The 16972-nt window shown below is 53.1% G+C and overlaps 1 protein-coding gene across 2 annotated transcripts in view; it reads left to right on the top strand.

Moving 5' to 3' along the window:
- The window catches only part of SCUBE3 (signal peptide, CUB domain and EGF like domain containing 3), a gene marked incomplete at both ends in the record, with an annotated part of 34987 nt that extends 21424 nt beyond the window's left edge, over positions 1 to 13563 (top strand). For both annotated transcript variants that reach the window (XM_084228885.1, XM_084228884.1), the window contains 16 exons: positions 3076 to 3192; positions 4875 to 4997; positions 5471 to 5587; positions 6057 to 6182; positions 6434 to 6550; positions 6687 to 6791; positions 7085 to 7201; positions 7542 to 7700; positions 7927 to 8142; positions 8483 to 8644; positions 8850 to 9017; positions 9540 to 9701; positions 10107 to 10304; positions 10768 to 10920; positions 11037 to 11116; positions 13414 to 13563. In XM_084228885.1, coding sequence (XP_084085011.1) covers positions 3076 to 3192; positions 4875 to 4997; positions 5471 to 5587; positions 6057 to 6182; positions 6434 to 6550; positions 6687 to 6791; positions 7085 to 7201; positions 7542 to 7700; positions 7927 to 8142; positions 8483 to 8644; positions 8850 to 9017; positions 9540 to 9701; positions 10107 to 10304; positions 10768 to 10920; positions 11037 to 11116; positions 13414 to 13563 — 2270 coding nt within the window. The remainder of the gene's footprint in view (positions 1 to 3075; positions 3193 to 4874; positions 4998 to 5470; positions 5588 to 6056; positions 6183 to 6433; positions 6551 to 6686; positions 6792 to 7084; positions 7202 to 7541; positions 7701 to 7926; positions 8143 to 8482; positions 8645 to 8849; positions 9018 to 9539; positions 9702 to 10106; positions 10305 to 10767; positions 10921 to 11036; positions 11117 to 13413) is intronic.
- Between the last annotated feature and the right edge of the window lie 3409 nt (positions 13564 to 16972).

Here is a 16972-nt window from a genome sequence, read left to right as displayed (position 1 = left end):
GCATGCAGTCCCCAAGGGAAAGCTGCATGAACCAGGACAGAGCTTGGGGTCTTGGATGTGAGGGCCGGGGCCCTCGGGTTTCTTACTTTCTGTTCAGATAGTCCCAGGCATGGCTGCTTTTGAAAATCCCCTAGTAAGCTTGAGCTCTTCTCTAATCCCGACCCATTCTACTACCTGGGCCGAGCGAAGCCGAGAACAAGCGAGGTCGTTCTAGAGTTCCCAGCTATGTTCTTTCCCAGGTCCTCTCCTTCTGCAACAGAACTCATTTTATACTGCCCTACATCTTATTTCTCCCCCCAGCCCTGGTAGGAGGAACCTTCATTGTTTGGGGTCACCGAGACACTTAGTGGGGAGACTGAGAGGACAGTCTGGTTTAGCAGAAAGGTGAGGGGTATTCCTGGAGGTTTGGGACTCGGCAGCTCGTGAGACCTAAGGTTGCGTCCCAGCTCTGCCTCTGGCCTGCTGTGTGGTCCAGCCCAAGACTGCCCCTCTCTGAGACTTAGTTTCCCATCAGTCACTTGGTGGGAGTCTGGCTTCTCTGAGGATTACCAGGCAGGACAAGGCTGGGGAGTGGAGCTGCTGTGAGTCTCAGGACTCATCCTTCGGGGTTAGTGGTGTGGGCCTGCAGGGCGGTGGAAGGGGCGGGAGGAGGCTGGGGCGGGCCACAGTGGCTCCTGCCCAGCATCTAAACAGCTTTTTCGCAATGTCAAACAGGGGAAAGGCGGCTAGAGCAGCACATCCCCCCTCAGGCCGTTTCTAATGGTAAATATGTCTGCTCTCTCCGCTCACTCTCACTGGCTTGCTAGGGGAAGGGCTAACTCGCTGGGGTTCCCACTAACTGCATGCCCACTTGGCCCAGCCTGCCAGCAGGGCCCCCCTGGCAGCTTGGGTACTGGGCCCATTGGATGACAGGAACCTGAGTCCCTAAGAGCTGGCCCAGGAGCCTTTGGGTTGGTTTTGTCTGTCTTTGACCTTGTCACTCTCCTTCTCTCCTGCTCTCTCCTTCCACACCCACCTTCTAACACCTCACCTCTTCCAACCATCTGCTCCCCTCCCTCTCTCTGCATTATCTGCACAGATAAAGACCAGCCAGCTCCACCTTACCCATTGCACCCACTGTGCCACCTGAGATGGGGGTGGGATAGGGTTAGTTGCTACCCTCTCCTTGGGGGTTCTCCTTGGGTTCTTACCCACATTAGCTCACAACCCTAGCATCACTCACCATTCCCTCCCACCACAAGGTTAAGCGCATGACATCTGAGTTCAGACAGACCTAGGTTTGGATCCTGGCTCTGCCACCTTCTAACTGTATGGATGACCTCAGGCCAGCTACTTCCTCTCTGATTCTCAGTTTACTCTTGTGTAAAACAGGGGGAATAAGTGTTCTCCCTCAGGGCTGCTATGACCGAGTTGGTGTATGTAGAGCATCGAGTAAGCACCTGGCAGAGTAACTTGAGGTTTTAATACCGCATCCTGGAAAGCAAAGGGTTGAGGCCTTGCTGTCCTAGCCCCCGGGGAACGCTGTCCATGGCTGGGCAGCTATGCCCAGCTCCCTGGCCAACCTTGGATGGACATGATGCCGGGTCTGCTGCTCCCCATCCTAGATCCCTCCCAGTCTACCTAGACTTGGCACAGGACCTGTTCCCCTATCCCTGATTCGGGGCTTGGGGGACTTCTTATCCTAAGAGCACTTGGGTGAGGGGGGAGTTTAGCTGGCTTAGGGTCTGAGCTCAAAGTTCCTGCCCAGCTTCCTCCCATGATCTTGTGAAACTTCAAGTGAGACTGAGGTAGGAATGGCCCGTAGGAGACCTCGTTGTGTCTACTCTCAAACCTGGGCATTTGAGGGACTGGAAGATAACCCTGCAGGCAGAGCTAGCCCTCTGCTAGAGTCCCGGCCTTGCTGCTGTCCTTGGTGACAAGGGTTATGCCTGAGTTTTAGGGGTCAAAGATTCCAGGTGATAGTTGTCTCCAGTTCTTCTCAGCCCCCCTGATTCTGAGAACAACTCTCCTGTCTTCCCTAGTGAAGACCTCGGGATTTTGTCTCGCTAATGGGGGAAGTCTGGGCCCCCCAGAGGATGGCTCCCTTTTCCACCACAGTCCCCGTGATCACTTGACTCTCTTGAGCTGCAGTTTAAACTTCCTGTTTTTCTCCTGCTCTGTATTCAAAAATAGGGAGAGTGTCACTGATTCACACATACACCCTCCCACTCTGACCCCTTAGTACAGGGAAAACTTACTGGTGAGGAGATTGAGCTCTGAGGTTGTCTAACTCTGTGACTTACCTTCTGTGCTCTTCCTTCTCTGGATTCTTGTTCGCCTTTTGCCCCTCCTGTCCCAAGAAGGTATCACCCCGCTAGGGGAGTAAGATGATAACTGTACGGCCAGCTTACCTCCATCTGGAACTAAAAAGGAGGGCTTGGAAGGAGTTGGAGGTAGCCAGGAAGGGACTGGGAAATGAGCGAGTACGTGCCGCCTCCTCTGAGGATGAGCACTCAGTTCTGGATCTTTCTTCCCGCAAGTGGGCAGGGAGGAAGGGGAAGATGAATGGAGGGCCATCCCCCAGCTGTCTTAGGAGTCACCAGGCTCTCTCTGGCCAGGTTCTCCCAGCCCCCCTCACCCAAGACAGCCAGCGTAAAGTGGAGGAAACTCCTATCTGTCCCTTCTTGCTCCCTGGCGGGGAGAACCACCCTTAAGTAGCTCCCATCCCTCCCTGCGCCTTCCCCTCTCCACCTCCTCCACCCCCTCAGCACATTCCTGCCTGACAGCTCTGGCTTGTACCTGCCCCACTGCTGTCCACCTTGTTTCAATCAAGTAGGGGGCAGGGAAGTGAACTGCTTGGCTGCACTTGTGAGGGGCTGGGGGCTGGGAGTGATGGGGGGAAGGGGGCTGGGAGCCTCCGCTTCGTGCTTCTTCTAAAGCAGAGGGAAGCAGCCAGGGGCCTTCCCTTGGCCCGTTCCCTTGGCCTTCCCTTGGCCCGTAATGAAAGCACTCCCCCCTGTGCTTTCATTACCTCTGAGTTCGGGACTTCTCCAGGCCCATAACCCGGGTACCGTTCCCTGCCTCCCTCCTAAACAGAGACCTGTGCTGTCAACAACGGCGGCTGCGACAGTAAGTGCCACGATGCAGCGACTGGCGTCCACTGCAGCTGCCCTGTGGGCTTCATGCTCCAGCCAGACAGGAAGACGTGCAAAGGTAATGGCTTTCAGAGGGCAGAAGCGGAGCATAAAGGCCTGAGGTTGAGACCAGAAGTAGGGCAGAGTCGCTATTATGGGATCACACTCCCTCAGGCCCCAGGAGACTCTCCTAGCCAGGAGGACATGACTTAAGTGTTGTCTCCTGCCCGCTTTTCCCATCTCGGTTCAAGGGCACAAAAATCTGGCCCATCCTTTAGTGCCCTCAGCTCCTACCTTACCTGTTTTCCCTACGCTCAGTCCTGTCCCCTAGCCCTCTTGGCTAATGAATGTGCCATTCACATTTGTTCCTCAGTCTGGAAGGATATTTGAGCCCTGTGTGCATGAGGTCACAGGTGTGCTCCGTAACCTCCTTAACCCACATCCCCCAGACTTCCCGGTAGAAAGGAGTGTGCTGGTCAGGGGGTGACTTGGGTTGCAGCTAGAAACACTGATGCGAGAGCCTGGCTACCTGGCTTCAGAGCCCATCTTTCCCTCTTATTAGCTTCGTGATCTTCAGCAAGTTACTTAGTGGTTTTGTGCCTCAGTTTGACCACAATAATGGTGTTTGCCTCCGAGGCATGTTGTAAGGATTAAGTGATTAAATTAGTTGCATGTAGCTATATTATATTAGATTAGATTTGTCTACTTAAAACAGCACCTATTAGCTATTATTATGGCATAATTTCCAATACTATCCATTCTATTTCCCTTCCTTTTAATTAGGTCTGGGGGAAAGGTGGAGTGGGGTGTGGGGTGGGAAGAAAAAACGGAGGGGAGACGTACTGAAAACAATGATTTCATCAGGTCTGTCCCCTGGTCACAGGAGTGGGGCCTGGAAGGAGAACTGGGCTCCTTCTTTGTGTCTTTTGGCCCAACAGCTGGCAGAGAGGATGGGGGAGGGCTGGGGCAGCAGGTCAGCCAGCCAGAGTTGAGAGGTTTCCTGCTGGGAAGGACTGTTGACAGGTATGCTAAGAGTGAAGTGGAAGGCTGCCCTCCCTGCCCCCTCCCCTAAGCAGGGGTGAGTAGGCTGGGTCCTGTCTGCCACCAGCTTGGGGAACTTGACCTCAGGAAGGAAGCTGCTCACCCGCGCACACCCCCTCCCTTTCTAGTGCTGAAAGCTGCCTCAGGCCTGAGGCTCTCCAGGCCTCTCCCAGTCCAGTTCCCTGCCTGGCCTCCACCCTTCCCCCAGCAGCTGCCCGGCCTCATTGGCTCTCCTGGAGGCCTTCCCTGCCAGGCCCCTCTCCCAGCTCCTCCTCTCTGAAGGGCTGCCCCATTGAATCTCTACCTCTATGACATTCCCACTACCACGGGGCCCTGTGACTGGTAGGGATAAGGGTCAGCAAAGGAGAAATGCCATCCACCAGCCTTTTTGAGATGGTCTGTCAGTAGAAGAATGAGGGGCATAGACTGACTTATAGGTCATGCTCACCTACTTCCTGCTCCAGGCAATTCTGAGAGCCTGACTCTGGTTCCAGTCTGTCTCCATCTAAGAGGGTGCAGTCCCAGGAAAGAAGGTATTACTAATGGCCACAGAGCCCCTGGCCAGGGGAGAAGCGGAGAGTGAGAGAGGACACGGAAAGGGCAGGCCCAGGGCTGTCCTGATTTTCCCTGCCTCTGTGAGGGAAAGAGGAATCTTGTCTCCTTGTTTGTTCCCAGCCTTCAGCATTACCTTTAATTCTCTATTTTGTCCCACTTCCCCAGATATAGATGAATGTCGCTTGAACAATGGGGGCTGTGACCATATTTGCCGAAACACAGTTGGCAGCTTCGAATGCAGCTGCAAGAAGGGTTATAAGCTTCTCATCAATGAGAGGAACTGCCAGGGTGAGCACCGTGGGCCAAAGGGAAAAGCCTTGGGAGAGGTTCTTGGGGGTAAGAGAGGTTCAAGGTGGCCAGAGGGCAAGAGTCTGAGAAACTCGATACTGTGAGTCTCCAAAGAGTCTTACAGATGTACCTGCAGGCCAGCTCTGCTGGGCATCTGGCTGGGCAAAAAGTGATGGATTTCACCCCAGTGCATGTCCCTGGCAGCCAAGGGTTTGACCTGCCTAACCGCACATGGGGGCCCTGATCCACAGGCACCAGATCTTACAGTCCCTCACTATTAGGATTCCAAGGGAGGGGCATTAGGGGTGGGTAGGTATTGCTGAATTGCTGATCCTGAGGCTAGGCCATGAGTAGGAACTCTCAAGTTAAGGGGGGAGAGCCAGGGCCTCTCGTTTGGGTTCTTCACGTGAATAAGAGGCCCTAGGGCCAAGAACCCCACAACAGATTTGTAGCTTGAGTTCTTGCTCTTCTAGATATAGATGAGTGTTCCTTTGATCGAACCTGTGACCACATATGTGTCAACACGCCAGGAAGCTTCCAGTGCCTTTGCCATCATGGCTACCTGCTGTATGGTGTCACCCACTGTGGGGGTAAGCTAGCAAACTTCTATCTCAGTCCCCCAGTCCCTTTGACTTTACCCTTCACTTGAACAAGTCCCTGAGTTGGCTTGTGGCGCTGGGCAATTCCCAGGTGTAAGACAACTGGGAGACTAGGGTATTGGGGAGCAGCATCCTGTCTCCAGAATTTCTATCTTCTATCCTCATCAATGCCCCTTGACTCCCATTCTTAGCTTTGAAATTACACCCCACTGGTGGGTAGTAAAAAGCTTTAAAAAAAAAAAAAAAAAAAAAAGCTCATTAGCTTGACCCTCATCTCAATTGCGCAATATTTTGACTCGGGACAGAGAAAAGCAAAAGAGGCCTGAGGTCCGAGCTCCCCTCAGGCCAGCTCTGCTCAGGTCATCTTAGAGTTATTGGAACTCTAACCAAAGGTCCTCACCCCTGCCCACACCCTGCCTTCTAATCCGCCCTCACCTTTTTCTGTCTCTGTTCCCCCCAGATGTGGATGAGTGCAGCATCAACCGGGGAGGTTGCCGCTTTGGCTGCGTCAACACTCCGGGCAGCTACCAGTGTACCTGCCCCGCAGGCCAGGGCAGGCTGCACTGGAACGGCAAGGATTGCACAGGTGGGCAGCGCCCTCTGCTGGTTGAAGCCGCCGCTGCAGCTTCGGGACTAGGGGATGGGGGAGAGCGGGGAGAGGGTAGAGAGCACCCCCGAGCAGGGAGTTGAATATAACCATTTGCATTTCCCTTCTTCAGTCTCCATGTGAAACTACAGTTCTGCATCTGTCTCAGTTTCTTCCTCCAAATTACCCAACTGAGGGAGAGGGTGGGAGACAAAGACCCTCTCCTCCTCAGGCCTTTCTCCCCTTTCTAGAGCCCATGAAGTGTCAGAGCAGTTCTGGTGCCTCAAAAGCCATGCTCAACTGCAACCGCTCTGGCAAGAAGGACACCTGTGCCCTGACCTGCCCCTCGCGAGCCCGGTTCCTGCCAGGTACCTAGAGGAAGGTGTGGGAGGGCTAGCAGGAAGGAAGGGCTGGCTGTTCAGGCAGCTCTCAGCTCCCCTTGGATTCCTCCCACCCATGGGGGTTGCGGGGGCAGGCCAGACTGTAACTGCCCCCTTCTCTCAGAGTCTGAGAATGGCTTCACGGTGAGCTGTGGCACCCCCAGCCCCAGGGCCTCTCCTGCCAGAGCTGGCCACAGCGGGAACAGCACAAGCTCCAACCACTGCCATGGTGAGCACCAGCCCACGGGCCTTGTTCCCACCCTGCTCTTTTGCCCTATTAATCCCTATTTCTCTTCTTCACTAATGTCCCTGGCCTTTTTCCTTGATTCCCCTTCTTTGCTCTGTAATTCTCGAGTCCTGCTGCCTTGCTTCATCCTACCCTAACATCAGAGTCCCTTGGCTTCCATAATCCTTGCTTCTAACCAAGCCCCTGGCTTACTGTCTAGCTTCTTAAGACCCTCCACCACAGCCCTCACCCCCACGGGGCCCCCAGGCTGTGCTGAGCTTCTACCATCCCTCTAGAGGCTGCAGTGCTATCGGTTAAACAGCGGGCCTCTTTCAAGATCAAGGATGCCAAATGCCGTTTGCACCTGAGAAATAAAGGCAAAATGGAGGAAGCCAGCAGAATCCTGGGGCCAGGTCTGGACTGGGGACCCCACTCCAATGGGCTGTCTGGTCAACAACCCTTCCCACCATTCAGCTCCTCTGCTTAGCAAGATCTCAAAAACCAACTGGCTCCTGAACTCTATACCCCAAGGAGGGGGGAAAGCAGTCGTAGGCTTTCCTAGGAAGTCCTAGGACATAAGCCCCACCATTTAATTACACTAGACTAGACCTAAAAAGAACTGAGACAGCTGTAGTCAGAGATCCGGTGAGGTCTGCCTGGGATGGGGTGGAAAAGTGAGAGCTGGAAGTAAGAACTTTCCCTGACCCCAGGAGGTACCCGGGGGAGGGGGGGCTGACAAGGCCTCTCCCCCAGGTGGTGCCCCCTGCTCTGACTGCCAGGTCACCTTCATCCACCTCAAGTGTGACTCCTCTCGGAAGGGCAAGGGCCGGAGGGCCCGGACCCCTCCAGGCAAGGAAGTCACTCGACTCACGCTGGAACTGGAGGCAGAGGTCAGAGCCGAAGAAACCACAGGTGGGACTGAGGGCGCTGTTGGGAGGAGGGTGGAAAGGGGAGGGCAGAGATGGGGAAACCACAGGTTTCAGCAACAAAGGGAAGGGGCAGTGGACTCAGGGCAGAGCCTGCCGAATGCCAGGCCCAGGAGAGCCAGTCCCTCTTACTGCGGCCCTCCTGGTTCCTAGCTTTGCTCCCTTGCCTTCCTCACCACCATGCTTTCTCTTCCTTCCCTGACTCATGTCAGCGGGCTGTGGACTGACCTGCCTTCGTCAGCGGATGGAACGGCGGCTGAAAGGGTCCCTGAAGATGCTCAGAAAATCCATCAACCAGGACCGCTTCCTGCTGCGCCTGGCAGGCCTTGATTATGAGCTGGCTCACAAGCCGGGCATGGTAGCTGGGGAGCGACCAGAGCTGGTGGAGGCCTGTAGGCCCGGACAACACCGATCTGGGGTCAAGTGTGGTAAGGGAGCTTGCTGGGGAACAGGGGAGCAGGAGAGAGGGGAAGGCCTGGCTTGGGCCTAACTCAGAGCAAGACATTTCACGGCCTCAGTTGCACCTCTCAAATTGTGAGGCAGCCAAGACCCATCATCCTCCCTTCCTGGCCCCAGGCTGAAATCTAGGCTACCTGGTGGGGCCGCCAACCCTCCTGTATGTGGCTTTGGTCCCAGATCCTCCAAAGTAGGATTCTGTCTGTTCCCAAAGAGATTCTCCTTGAATCTGGGGGAGTGGGAAGGGAGTCCCAGGCCTGGGTGGTGGGAAATAGGGGGGGTGGGTGGCTAGCACGGCCGACTCTCCCTCAGTCAGCTGCCCGCAGGGAACGTATTACCACGGCCAGACGGAGCAGTGTGTGCCATGCCCAGCGGGCACCTTCCAGGAGAGAGAAGGGCAGCTCTCCTGCGACCCTTGCCCTGGGAGTGATGCCCACGGGCCTCTTGGAGCCACCAACGTCACCACGTGTGCAGGTGCCAGGGGAACAAACGACACAGAGTGGGGTAGGGTGGGCACTGGGATGCCCATGGGCATGGGATTTCCCAAGGGCAGGCCCAGGCTCCAGGCCACTCTCCTAGTCAACGTCCTATTTGTGTGCCTCTGTCCCCTGAGACTGGGTGACCCTACGGGCGTGGCCAGGACCATCCCCATCAGAGTTGGGTCCTTGATTCATTGCAGGTCAGTGCTCACCTGGCCACCACTCGGGAGATGGCTTCAAGCCCTGCCAGCCCTGTCCACGCGGCACCTACCAGCCTGAAGCAGGGCGGACCCTGTGCTTCCCGTGTGGTGGAGGACTCACTACCAAGCACGAGGGGGCTGTGTCCTTCCAAGACTGTGACACCAAAGGTAAGTGGGGCTACTCACCCCGCTAGGGGATTCCTCAACTCCAACTACTTCCCCAAAAACCTCTTCAAGTCTCCATGGTAGATGTAAATATTTTGCCCGACTATCTCCCCCCGAACGGGAAAGGCCCAGATGTCTCAACCACCACCTCATCCTGCTCACAGGACCCGTCCTGACCTCCCCCCACCCTGTCCCAAACTTGGGACTCGGGTAATGAGTAACAGTCCCACTTACCCTCCACTTTGGAGACTGGTGGCACATTCCCCTCAATATCCCAAATGAGATTCTGTACAGTTTGGCACTGTACTAGGTGCCTGAAAGAAAGGGACCGGCGCATCCAACCAGTCTGTCAAGTTTGGCTTTCCCTGGGCTTAGATTCCGGCACGACTAGGAAAGGTGGGGCCTCTGGCTGGAACTCCAAGGTCTCCAATCTCTGATTCCCCGTGAGAAGTGTGCCCTGTCCAACTCATGAGCCACAGTCCCCACTCGCCCACTTTTAACTCCTACTTTCCTCCCTGCCTGCAGTCCAGTGCTCTCCCGGGCACTACTACAACACCAGCATTCACCGCTGTATCCGCTGCGCGATGGGCTCCTATCAGCCCGACTTCCGTCAGAACTTCTGCACCCGCTGTCCAGGAAACACGAGCACTGACTTCGACGGCTCCACCAGTGTGGCCCAGTGCAAGAGTACGTGGCAGGCCAGGCTGTACTGAAGTGGACAGAGAGGCCTGGGAGCAGTGGGCATGGGAAGAAGAGGGTGGGGCCGGGCTGGGGGATAGCAGAGCAGGAAAATCCCATCTCCCATCTCTCCCAACCCATTCGATCTCAGGCCCAGTTGCTAAGCTGGAGCTGGGCCCTTAGTACCCTCCCCCTAGAGACAGGTAAGGAGGAGGCAGACGGGTGAAGTGAGATGAGATGGCACTAAAAAGACAGGAAGAAAGGTGGACGCAGAACTTGGAGAACAGATGAACTTGGAAGGCAGCTGCCCACATGTGTCTGATTTCCACTTCAGAACTCTTCCATTTCCCCGACCTTTCTCCCCACTGACTTCCCTTCTCTTTCTTGCTTCTGTCCACCGGGGCTTGGCTACAGATCGCCAGTGTGGTGGGGAGCTGGGTGAGTTCACTGGCTATATCGAGTCCCCCAACTACCCAGGCAACTACCCAGCCGGTGTGGAGTGCGTCTGGAACATCAACCCCCCACCCAAGCGCAAGATCCTTATCGTGGTACCCGAGATCTTCCTGCCATCAGAGGACGAATGTGGGGATGTCCTCGTCATGAGAAAGAACTGTGGGTGGCTGCAGAGCTGGGCTAGGGAAGGGCGGCCCAAATCTGGTCGGAAGGGAGAGAGAGGATTGGTATGGGAAGAATTAGGGCAGTGGAGAGGGAGGCCTTGGGCGGAGAGAAGCTAATGAAGGAAATGAGCAATGAATGTTACCTGTTGGAGGGGGAATGGGGTTTGGACAGCCAGTGGAGAAACTCCTACAATAGTACATGTGTCGTTTTCCTGGCTAGCATTTCTGCCATCCCGTTCATTTAAATGTCAGATTTCTTACACTATATGAGTGCATGGAAGTCCAAGGGGAGCTGTGGGACAGCCCTGGGCAGTGGGAGAGGATATGTGCATGGGGGGAGGGGGTGCATGCACAGGAAGGGTGTCTTGCAGCATGATTCCTTCCCCCCACAGCCCTCACTCCAGGAAGGCTTGGGGAGCGGCCCTGCTGCTCTCCTAACCTGCCGCTTGCCTTCCCAGCCTCCCCATCCTCCATCACCACCTATGAGACCTGCCAGACCTATGAGCGCCCAATTGCCTTCACGGCTCGTTCCAGGAAGCTCTGGATCAACTTCAAGACAAGTGAGGCCAACAGTGCCCGTGGCTTCCAGATCCCCTATGTGACCTATGATGGTGAGCAAGGGCAGGAGAACGGGGAGGTGGGTGAGAAAGGGAAAACCAAAGGTCTTCAGAGGGCGTGAGGGGAGCAAAAGGGTGCACCCCTAAGCCTTCTCTTGGCTGATTTGCAGAGGACTATGAGCAGCTGGTAGAAGACATTGTGCGAGATGGCCGGCTCTACGCATCTGAAAACCACCAGGAGATTTTAAAGGTGAGTGACTCTTAACACCAGAAATGACAGCCAGCATTTAATGAGCATGTAGCGACATGCAGGCAATATGCTAAGTGCTTCCCTGGATATCCTCACTTGATCCACACAATAGGTGTGTGATGTAGGTACTTCATCGGCCCACTTTATAGATGACAACACTGAAGCACAAAGAGTCAGAATTTGCCCTGTGGTAAAGCTGGGGTTTGAGTCAAGCCATCTGACTGCAGTGTCACACACACTGTCTTATGCATTGGGGGAAGAGAAAAGGAAAATGAGGAGATGACACCCCCCCCCCACCTTTCCCACCAAGAGATATAAGGGAAATGAGGTACAAAAGGATACTTTTGCATTAAGTCCCTTCCTTCCCTTAAGTCCTCCCCAGCTTCCACAGAAAAGCAGGTGATCTAGCAGAGAGTTTCTCAGCATTAATTCAGTATAGACATCTTTTAAAGGAAATGTTTCCAACACTGTAGACTAGACATCTGGGTCTGTGGACCTAGTTTGAAGAAAATCTTACTTCAATTAGTCCTAGTATTATCTTACACAAATTATCAATGGAAAAAAAAAAGTTGTTTTCTGATAATTTTTCCATTATCATCTAAATAAGACACATGAGGACAAAACACTTCTAGAACTTGCAGACTGCAAAGGATACCATTTCAGAATGCACTTTAAATAGTGTTTTAAGCCTCTGAACGTTATTTCAGTCGTGCTGTGGAAGTCCAGTGCATGAGCAGTACACTATTCTGTTAAAGTGGGCAAGAGAGGCTAGAAGCCCCACATCTTATTTTATTTCTTTTTTTTTTTTAGATTTATTTATTTATGCATACAAGAACTAGGGTATAAGGCCAGAGGTGCGGGGGGTGAGAGGATTCACCAAAGAGAGTGGGGAGCAGAACAGGCAGATCTACTGAAATACACTGCTGAGGGGAGCAGCGGGCAAGATAAGAGAAGTCTGCTGCACCATGTGGGTTAATTCCCTGGCCTGGGATTGAACTTGTGCTGCAGTGGCTGGCGATAGCTTGACAGCTCTGTGTCTTTAACCCCTGTGCCACCAGGGAGGCCCCCACATCTTATTTTAAAAGTCAGCTAATGGGCCTCCCCGGTGGCGCAGCGGTTGAGCGCTGGGTTGCGAAACTGCGCGCGGCCTCTGTGGCGCCGGTTCGATCCCCGGCTGCTCCCCGGCCACCAGAGGAGGGTCCCACATGGCGCGCAGACCTCTCCTGCCGCCCGCTGCTCCCCTCAGCAGTGTACTTCGGTCCTTCTGCCTGCTCTGCTCCCCGCTCTGGCTCTGGTGAATTCTCTCACCCTCCCGCACTTCTGACTGTACCCAGTGCATGTATAAACAAAACAAACAAACAAACCAGCAAACAAATAAATAAAGCATGCCTCTATAAAAAAAAAATAAAATAAAATAAAAATAAAAAAAATAAATAAATAAATAAAAAGTCAGCTAATGCACAGGAAAGAACACTGCCTAGAAGTCAAAAGATCTGAGCCCCAGTACACAGTGCCTGGAGTCTAGTAGGTGCTCCACACGCCACAGTGCTGTTGCAACCAAAGTAGTCAGAATAGGCCTCCGAGAAGTCATCTGAGGGAGCTGAAGGGATGCCTGTTAGAGGGTCAGGAGAGGAGCACTTCAAGCTAAGAGCACGGGCACAGTGGGGCATGTTCAAGAACCTTGAGAAGACCGGTGAGGCTCGGCAGAGCAAGGAGGGTGTGTCTGAGGGTGGGGTGGGATGTAGGAGACAGGAGGGTGCAGATCACATTTAGCCTAGGGGCCGTGTCAGGGTTTCAGCTTTACTGGTTGATAAAAGAAACCAGAGATGTTTTTGAACAGAAAAAGGTCATGCGCTAATTAGAACGAAAAGTTATTCTGGCTGCTGTCGGGGAGAACCGTCTGGAGAGGGACAAGGAGAGGAGGAAGCGTGGAGTTAAGCGGCTACTCCAGCAGTCTGAGTGAGACATGATGGTGGCTTGGACAGGGTGGAGAAGTGGTCAGACCTTGGCTATATTTTGAAAATAGAATCAATAGGATTTTCTGTGATTGTGAGCCAAAGCGAGGAGTCAGGAGTGGTTCCAAAGATTGGGATCTGAGCAATGGATGGATAGACATGCCACTGACTGAGCTTTGGCATTCTAAAGAAAGAGCAGATAGATAGTGGGGAAGGGAATCCAGAGGTCAGCTCTGAGTACGCCTGTTAGCCCTCAAGAAGGGCAGCTGCTGAGCTGCGCCTGGTGTTCCTCTTTCCCACCCCAACACTGAGGCTGACACTGCCACCTGCCGTTTTCTGCAGGACAAGAAGCTCATCAAGGCCTTCTTTGAAGTGCTGGCCCACCCCCAGAACTACTTCAAGTACACAGAGAAGCACAAGGAGATGCTGCCGAAATCTTTCATCAAGCTGCTCCGTTCTAAAGTTTCCAGCTTCTTGAGGCCCTATAAATAGTGCCCCTATATCCAAGACCCTGGTTTTGAAGCCCCCAGACTCCTTAGCCCTCAGAGCCAGCAGCCCCTACCCTCAGATGAGGAACCCTCTCCTCTCTTGTCAGAGAAAAAAAATCACTATATAGACCAGGTACTCTCCCTTTCTGTCTCTCTAGCTTCCTTCCCTTGTCTCTCTGCCTTTTCCCACACACACACACTTCAGAGTTTTCCCCTTTCCTACGTGCTCCCTGGAAAAGCCATTCAGTGCTGGCTCTATTCCACCTAAGGGGTGAAGGAACACCCCTCCTCAACCACACTGCCCATTTTACCAGCTCACATCTCAGGTGCCATCAGCTTGGAAGGCCCACAAAGGAATAAAGTCTACTGGAGAATGGGGAGTGGAGAGAGGGGCTTCTGCCATTGTAGGGTTGTGCCTTGCTAGTCAGGAGCCAAAATGTTGTCCCTGGCTGTGCCCCCCAGGGTGATTCTAATAGCCCAGAGTTCTGCCAAAGAAGCTTTTGATTTACAGGCTGCATGCCAGCACTGGTCCTCTGGGCACACGGATGGCGCCCTGGACCGCCCACACAGCCAGCTTTCTCATCTATACAGCTCCTCTCCTTCCCCCTACACATCTGCATAGGTCCATCCTGGAGGCCTTACAGTAGGCCCACACCACTGGGCTAGTGGACACCGGCTGAATGAGGAAGAGCAGTAGGCATCACCACGTTGAATGCACCGCTGTGGCTCCCGGAGAGGAAGACTATATAGCTCTGCAGGACAGAAACCAGGTTTCAAAGCATCTCCAAAAAAAAAAGAAATCAGAAGAAAGAAAATGTATCATCTGAAGGACTGTAGTACAGAGTAATTGGAAGCCAACCTCAAACACTAATCCCACTTCTTACTTGTCTTCCCTGGCCCAGCCACCCCCTCACTCCCACCTGAGTGCTCCCTGGGGGAGCCCTACTTCTCAAGCTAAGTGTTCTTAAAGAAACATCGCTGCCAACCAGAAGCCAGTGTGGGCCTCACCCCAGAGTGAGAAAGGCATTTCCCTTGTAGCCCCAGATGGCCTGTGGGCTCCACCAAAGAGGACCCACTCTGCAGCCAGCCTGGAGCCAACTACCTCTGGCCCCAGGCTATGGGCAGCAAGAGGAATGTGTGTGCACTTGGCAAGCCTTCTGCCCACCCTGTCCACATCTAATAAGTGCAATCATTTTGAGTCTTTCTATGTTGTCTAGAGGGAGGGGTTTTGTTTTTTTGTTTTTGTTTCTTTTTCCTATATTAGAACAACCCTATTTATAGCTGCCCAAGAGAGAAGAGTGTATGTTTGGAGTGGAAGAAAAACGGTTTTGAATCTCATGAACCCTGAGTGCTGGAGCATCCAATCTATTTCTACTCCTCCACCAGTACTCACCCAGCCCTCTAGAGCCCTCAGCTGAGGTAACCCAGGGCTAATGCTCAAACGCACCTGGGGTGTAGGATGGTAATTCTAGGACTTGGTGGGGCAGGAAGGAGAGGTACCTGTGTTTGCTAAACCAATTCTGCCATCCCTATGCCTCTCTGCGGATTCAGCATGGACCTCGTGATTGCAGAGGCCGATGGAATCGGCCAGTGAGTCTCCACGCCAAGTAGGGAAAATTTCCATCTTTCCCCTGCCTTCATCCCGGTTTTTCCTGGTATGTACACAGAAGACAACCAAGGCAAATCTCCCGGCAATGGGCTGATTCAGGGCCCTGAGGTCAGAGACAACGCAGTGGGAGCCAAGAATAGAACTGCTAGCCAGACGTGAAGTTGTTTGCCTGACCTTGTCCACTGCCTAATTCTGTTTGCCATCCCCGAGGAGTTGACTTTAAGCCTAGCTCCTCAACTACTGCTTTTCAAAAGGAAGAAGACTCAAGTCCAGGCCCAAGCCCAGATCCTACATAAATTCCAGCGTCGACCCAACTGCTGCCTTTAAAATTTTCCATTTGCTCCCAGTTTCTCCAAAGCTGTGGCCCTATTCAATCAAAGGCGACCAAACTGACTCCTGGGGTTCACTTCTAAATGACTTTCACAGGCTGCTGCTCCCCCAGGAGACAACACTAAACAAAGGAGCCTGACTCTCCCCTCCCCCTCCCCTAATCAGTAGCATTCACCAGCTAAAATAGCCTTAGGAGGTAGGTAGCCAGGGTCACAGCTAGAGCCCCTGACCTCCGTCAGCCGGTACCTTGGCCCTTATGCTTGAAAGCAGAGAAATGGTCATTCAATAAGTGTCCAGTTCCCAGGAAATGCCATGAAAACTGCTTTAATCCATTCTGACGGTCCTTATTCTCCACGAGAAACTAGAAAGACTTTCTGACTCCTCTGCCTCTGCTCTTGTATCTTCCTTGGAAAGTCAGTCAGCATGCTTCCCGATTTATGCCTTTGGGTTCTGGTTCTCTTTGTTCTGTTCCCTTTCCTGTCACCCCATGCATACACACCAACACTTCCTCCAATCATTTATTCCATGGGACCTGCAAGTGATTTCCACAGTATGGAAAGTATAGACCACTAGGCTTCTTAACTGATGTCAAGAAAATCTTTGTGAGCAGGTGAAGACCTGCTAATGTCCACGAAGCTTGATTTCATCCAAGTTGGGGGTTAAAGAACCAGGCAAAGCTGCTGCTGAACTTCTGGAGGAAACCTGCCCTGGGGCACCAAATCAGGGGTAAAGTGGACTGGATGAGGAGTCAACACTCAGGGACTCTAGGCCTTTACAGGTCAGACAGAAAAACCCGCTGAGAGGCCTCTTTGCAGGACGGGGTGCTTGTAAGGCCACAGAACTCTGAGGCCTCGTTCATCTTATTTCAAAACCTGCCTTGATCAGCCACTAGGAAAGGGCTCTGAGACTACGTGATGCATATCAGAAAGGCACTTGTATCCTCAGCAATGTGGCACTCCCTCATTTGCTCTCTGCCTCTCCTTCTGTGATACTAGGCCAGACCCGTCCCATCAACCTGAGAGAACTCTGAGCTGGGAAAAAAACTAACCAGAGCCTGAACTTGAGCTGCCTTGCTCTAGGCCTACAAATCCTCAAAGGCTGATACTGAGCTGTGACTGCTCTGACTTCCCCAGGGTGAGGTGGTGGAGGCTCCGCTCTTTTTGCTGAAAGCTCAGTAACATAGCCCTGGTCTTTGGCCCTAATGAAACTTTTATTATTTGAGAAGTGTTGTCCATAATGTATGTTTGAGGTGACTTTGGAGTGGATTAGGAGGTCATAGCTAAAAATGACAGAAAATACAGAGGATTCAAACTTTTGTATTTGCTGCTTTACCTCAATATAATAGGCGCAAACTAGGGGAAGGGAGAAGTCTAACTGACCATAAGCAGAAAACAATGTTAACTGCTTGGTTTATTAGGCACAGTGAGGGAAGAGTGGAAGCGAGGATATCTTTAAATCTGACCTGTCTCTGAGG

The sequence above is a fragment of the Talpa europaea genome, assembly GCF_964194135.1.
Source record: "Talpa europaea genome assembly, chromosome: 2".
Classification (NCBI taxonomy): Eukaryota; Metazoa; Chordata; class Mammalia; order Eulipotyphla; family Talpidae; genus Talpa; species Talpa europaea.
Note: the sequence above shows the minus strand (reverse complement) of the source record. Positions and strands in the feature narration are given on the sequence as shown.